The sequence below is a fragment of the Ictalurus punctatus genome, chromosome 29 (assembly GCF_001660625.3).
Source record: "Ictalurus punctatus breed USDA103 chromosome 29, Coco_2.0, whole genome shotgun sequence".
Lineage (NCBI taxonomy): Eukaryota > Metazoa > Chordata > Actinopteri > Siluriformes > Ictaluridae > Ictalurus > Ictalurus punctatus.
Window position 1 is genome coordinate 2,454,697 of NC_030444.2, and position 6,000 is coordinate 2,460,696.

The 6,000-nt window shown below is 38.0% G+C and overlaps 1 protein-coding gene across 4 annotated transcripts in view; it reads left to right on the forward strand.

Moving 5' to 3' along the window:
- Positions 1–2,735, forward strand: part of gria2a (glutamate receptor, ionotropic, AMPA 2a) — a 37,032-nt gene extending 34,297 nt beyond the window's left edge. For 3 of the 4 annotated variants that reach the window (XM_053677713.1, XM_017460821.3, XM_047152314.2), the window contains exon 16: positions 846–2,735. In XM_053677713.1, the coding sequence (XP_053533688.1) occupies positions 846–1,010 (165 nt within the window). In that variant the 3' untranslated portion in view covers positions 1,011–2,735. The remainder of the gene's footprint in view (positions 1–845) is intronic. The other variant, XM_017460822.3, reaches the window with a different exon arrangement.
- The last annotated feature ends 3,265 nt before the right edge of the window (positions 2,736–6,000 follow it).

A 6,000-nucleotide genomic window follows, 5' to 3' on the forward strand; every position in this document is an offset into this window, starting at 1 on the left:
TATGAATATGTAGATGAGTGAATGGATGGATAGGTTAACGGTGGGTTGGATGGCTTTAAATATGAACAAATGGTGACTGGATGGACGAACGGATATGATTGGTGGATTTGAGAGTTAACGGACGAGTGAGCAGATACGATTATATGCATGGATGTATGGATGAATCTGAAAGTGAACGAATGAATGGATAGAAGCATGGATGGATTTGAGAGTGAATGGTTGGAATGATGGATAAATGATTGTAAGTGGATGGATGGATGGATGGATGGATGGATGGATGGATGGTCAGGAACAGGATCATAGTAAGTAAGAAAATAAGAATAGATTTGAGGACGGATGAAAGGATAATAATGATGAGACACTGAGTGAATGGGAAGAGGATTAGGGAGAAGGTGAAATCAGTAATGTCCTTGGTGTTTGTTATAGACTACCATCTTGGCTTGGCGTAGAGATAGAAATATCTAGATGTGCCATCGCGCCTCGAGACAAACCCATTAGCTGTCAATCATTCTCCACCCCATCTGGTACACACACATCTCTATACTGCAATATCTCACACGGGGTGAACGATACGAAACTGACGGCTGCTGTTGTGTTTCTCTTTTTCTCTCTTTCTTTGTGTGTGTGTTCTGTGTGCCGTGCGTCTTTTATGTGCTTCCTTGTCCCTTTAATGGTCTGATTATTTTTATTTTATCCTTTTAATTTAATCCCACCCCCCTTTTTTGTGCTTGGTCATGCATGTGTGTGTTTTTTCTTTCTGACCATGCATATTACTTTTTGCACATGTGTATCCCTGTTTCCTTGCATGTACGCATGTACGTGTGTGTGTGTGTGTGTGTGTTTAGATGACGTTCACCGAGGCCATGCGCACTAAGGCCAGGCTTTCTATAACTGGCAGTATTGGGGAGAACGGGAGAGTGCTGACTCCGGATTTCTCTAAAGCCGTGCACGCTGTGCCCTACATGAGACCAGGCATGGCAATGCCTCTTAACGTGAGCGAGCTGTCCTGAGTGCCTTACACACCAACACACACACACATGTTCAGACTTTTACACACATCCTCAAAGCATACATTAACATTCACTTGACTTGCTACTAATGACTTAAAATCACGCCGATGTGCTACACATTTACGTATACCGTATTTTCCGGACTGTAAGATATCATTTTCGCCATCCCTAACGTTTCTACATTAGTCCAATCTAATCGACCCTTTATTGTGATTATAAACAAGACATATATAAAACCTTGACTCATCCTCGAGGTTGAGTCGATTCTCCGATTCAGTGCAGTTCAATTCCACGATGAGCAACGCGTTCGGTTATTAAAGTTCAAACCCAGCCAATGTAACGACAAATTCAAGGCCAACGCTGGCAAAATACTGTGTACCAAAATGAACCAACCGGTAAGCTCATCGATAAATTGAGTGGAATTGACTCTTTGAATCAACTCCGCCGATTTCCAACAAAGACATTTCTGAACTTGAACAGCACCGATTAGAAAAAAACAAACAAAACTAGCTAATGTTTTGAATTTTTTTTCCACGCAAGTTGTTTTCCTCTCACTTTACGGCATTGTCTGTGAAAGATAAGACTCACTATTCTGCAAAATCGACACCGGGCCGATGAGATAACGATAAACGATTCATCGTGGTGGCCAACTTGACAAAAACATGTCTAGATAGTTATCTAGATTTACTCAGTTGAAGTAATTCCTCGAAATCCATAAGCTAGCTTGCATTAAACGTATAACGTATAAAGCATATATTGGAAGTCGTCCATTTGTTAGGGTGTTTACGGTAGCTGTGCTAGTTCAGCAGTTCTTACTTATTTCAGCGTGGCTATTTGGGTATATTTCCAAGCCTGACAGCGGGATTAAGATCGGGGAAACAGAACTACAGCAACACTAATGAGACAAAAACGAAACCACTCTGTACAAGTATGTGTTTTAGAGTCAGTTTTTTGTAGAATAAAAAAATGTGTTTTAGAGTCAGATATTATGTAGAATAAAAATGGCTTATACATTCATTCAACAACAAAGTAGTGTATTTATTGATTTGTGTCTGGAAAATATGGTATATGCATATATTTACTTACATGCATACACATCTTATCGATAAGTTTATACATTTATATCACAAGAACTTACAAACAGAGGAACACACACTACACACACACACACACATACGATACTTGTACATACACATCATAGAAAAATGTACAGATGCAAAATGAGAAGTTTGGTTTACACATGCACGATGTCCACACACGATCAGGACACGTTGACTTGTGCTCACGCTCTCTCTTACTCAATTCCTATTGAGATTTTTCACAACAAACACGTTTTTTTTCGCCTCTCGGATTCCAGGAAACACAAGCACACTTGAATCATCTGCATCCAGCGTGGCTTTCTTTTGTTCGGTTCTAACATGAAATATATATATATTTAAAAAGGGGGGGGGGGGGGGGGGTGTTTTTTTTTTTTTTTTTTAAATATATTTTTCAAGAAACACACACACACACACACAAAAAAAAAGAAATAACGGCGAAGAGCCTGCATCCATATTGTAAAAATACTGTTACGAAATTGTTTCAAAGCCAGACAATTGTTTCGAGTTCATTTAACGTAGGTGCAGTGTTTGAGCAGAATCGTTTGTCATACGAATTATATATTGAAAATATATATTGACCATGTAAATATCTATACTTTTGTCCTTTTGGTGTTACAATGGCTGACTGGGGAGCGGGGGGGAGGGGGGGGGGTTTAGTTGCAATTTTTTTTTTTCCAAGTTGTTGAAATGTGATGTTAATTTGTCTTTAAAAAAAAAGTTTGTTAATGTTTTTGTGTTTTGGTTTTTTAAAAATGTTTTTTAAGATCGTTCTGTTGGACAAGGCAAGTGTAGTTTTATAGATCTGTCATTGACAATATATATATATATATATATATATATATACACACACACACACACACATATATGTGTGTGTATATATATATATATATATATATATATATATATATATATATATATATATATATATATATATATATATACACACGCACATATACTTTTTTTTTTTTTTTTTTTTTTTTTTTAAAAGCCTGACATGCAAACCTTTCTCTTTTGCAGGGTCAGTGAAAACATGAATTGGAATTGCGTATCATCGTATTAATATTGTAAGCCTAATTATAACACTTTGGTGAGAATTTTTTTTAAGCTCGTAGGAGCTTTAAACTTCCAAATGTCTTCTTAGGGATTATGACTGGTTATGTGGGATAACCGAAATGAATGAATCACGAGCAAGAAGGATTTATAGCACCTTGAGTCATTTTTAATAAGCGGGAGTCAGAAAACTGTACACTTTTTAATAACAATCAAAACAACAACAACAACAAAATACATGAACATTACACCATCTTGACATTGACGTGGACGTTACAGAAAGGCGGCAACATGACATGTCAGTGGTCTGGTGAAATACTAGAGTATTTCATTTTTAACGCTATTTAACGCTTTAATAGGTATGTTTTGTTTTTTTTGATTACATGCTAATTGTTTTTTTTGTTTCATTTCAAAAGTGTAATTAGGCCACTTTACACCATACCAGTACTCATTATTAAGACATCAATAAACATAGTTTTATAGTTTGTTGTATATAAAGCTGTTTAAAATCTAGTCATTAATTTGTAATTCCATATTACAGCCCAAATCAATATGTGTATCTGGAAGTAAATATAAACCAGTCTACGACAAGGTAACGTTGTTTACCTTGAAGTACGAGTAGTCGTAGAAGCTAGAAGCTATCGTGGTGAGGTAACAGGATAACTGAGTGGATACTGACTTCTGTCTTACCAGGGAAGGGACCTAGAGAACATTTTCATACGTGATTTTTGTAAACAAAAATTCTCACCAATTGTGAGACTTGCTAGTGTGCCATCTGGGTCACGGCACCAAGTTGGTAGAAATTCGGCAAGATAAGTCCGTAGGCAGGAGAATGGCACTTGGAATATCTTCAGCTTTTTCACTATCAGATATATATATATATATATATATATATATATATATATATATATGAATAATCAAAAAAACTTCAGCAAATGGTCTTAAAGTCCGAGGCAAATATTTCTTAGTTTGTGGTCCATGTTCATTTTAATTCCAGTATAATTCCAGCTGTATAGAGTATTTTCATTGTAATTGATCATCATATCTGAGCTAAAAATGGTTTGACTTTAACAGTCTTATACTAGCTAGGTGAAACGTAATTAAAATGATGCATCAAGAACTGACTCCTGCCATTTAAAACCAAAAAACTCATGGCGCAAGAAACCCTGCCTGCTTTCCATTTCCATTCATTCCCTGATCTAACTATTCACAATCCTTTCTGCCTTTGGAGAACGTTTGACCAAGTAAAACTCCCATGAGCTATTTCTAAATGCCAAATAGTGTTTTGTGCCAAAATACTCCTGGCAGGTTTATACAGTGTTTGCGTGGTAAAGTGAAAGGACTTAAATAAAACATGATATTTCTCTTTTATAGATCTCGTTAAAAATTCCTTCTTTTAAACATATTGTACATTCGATTATGTGCACTACTATATGCAGTCCTGACTGTGAAACGCATGAGAACCTTTAGTTTTTCTTTCTTTCTTTCTTTCTTTTTTTTTAAAGCAATGACGACGGTGATGGTGGTGATAACGCGAATGAATTTAGACACGTAGAACTCCTGTAGAGAATTGAGAAACCTGAGAAATATGAGAGAGAGAATATCACCACAGGAAATATATGAATATTGATATCCAACCTCTATGCTGAGCACCCTTTTTCTATGCCATGCTGTGTAACTGCAATCCATTAGTTTTCTATGTATATTGTATTGTATATAAAAGCAGAGACCATCCATGTGTATAACTCCGATCTCTAATTGTATGAACACACACACACACACACACACACACACACACACACACACACACACACACACACACACACACACACAAACAAACACACACAATATGAGCTGAGGTTCAAGTTGAGTTGGAGAAATGGTGATTGTAAGGAACTTCTTAAATGGCAATCCACAAATGTACACACAAATACACACACATGGACTTGGATCATCAGTAGATTTTCAGTAGAGTCTCAGTGAAGAGGAAAGCGGAGTAGATTTTTCTAAATGGAATGTGAACCGACTGCTTTATTTTTTGGACTTTTGGAATAAACAGAGGCTAAGAAACCGCTGGTCGTTGTTGTCTTTCTTCACTCACATACATATGAACACGTTGTTTTCAATATGACTGACAGACACATAGGCCACACCTTATAAACACTTCATTTATTGTGATTGACAAACACAGTGGCCATGCCTCCTTCCCTAGGACTGACAGGCACCGAGGACACACCTCCTTCCTCCTTCACTGGACTGAACTAGACAAGGGAAACGCCTCATTTAATGTGACTGACAGACACAGATGCCATGCCTTCTTCACTGGAATTGACACTGGGGCCACACCTCCTTCCTCCTTCCCTGGGACTGAACGAGACTAAAGATATGCTCCATTTTTGTTGACTTGACAGAGGCCACACCTCCTTCACTGGAACTGAGAAACACAGAGGACACGCCTCCTTCACTGGAACTGACTGACATAGATGCCATGCCTTCTTCACTGGAACTGACTGACACTGGGGCCACGCCTTCTTCATTTGTACAGACTTATATTGGGGCCACGCCTATTTCACTGGAACTGACTGACACAGAGGCCACGCCTCCTTCACTGGAACTGACTGACATAGATGCCATGCCTTCTTCACTGGAACTGACTGACACTATGGCCACGCCTTCTTCACTTGTACAGACTTATATTGGGACCACGCCTATTTCACTGGAACTGACTGACGCAGAGGCCACGCCTCCTTCCTCCTTCACTGGGATGAGTGAGTGAGACAAAGTATAATGCTCCATTTTTGCTGACTAACAGACACAAAGGCCACGCCTTCTTCACTGGA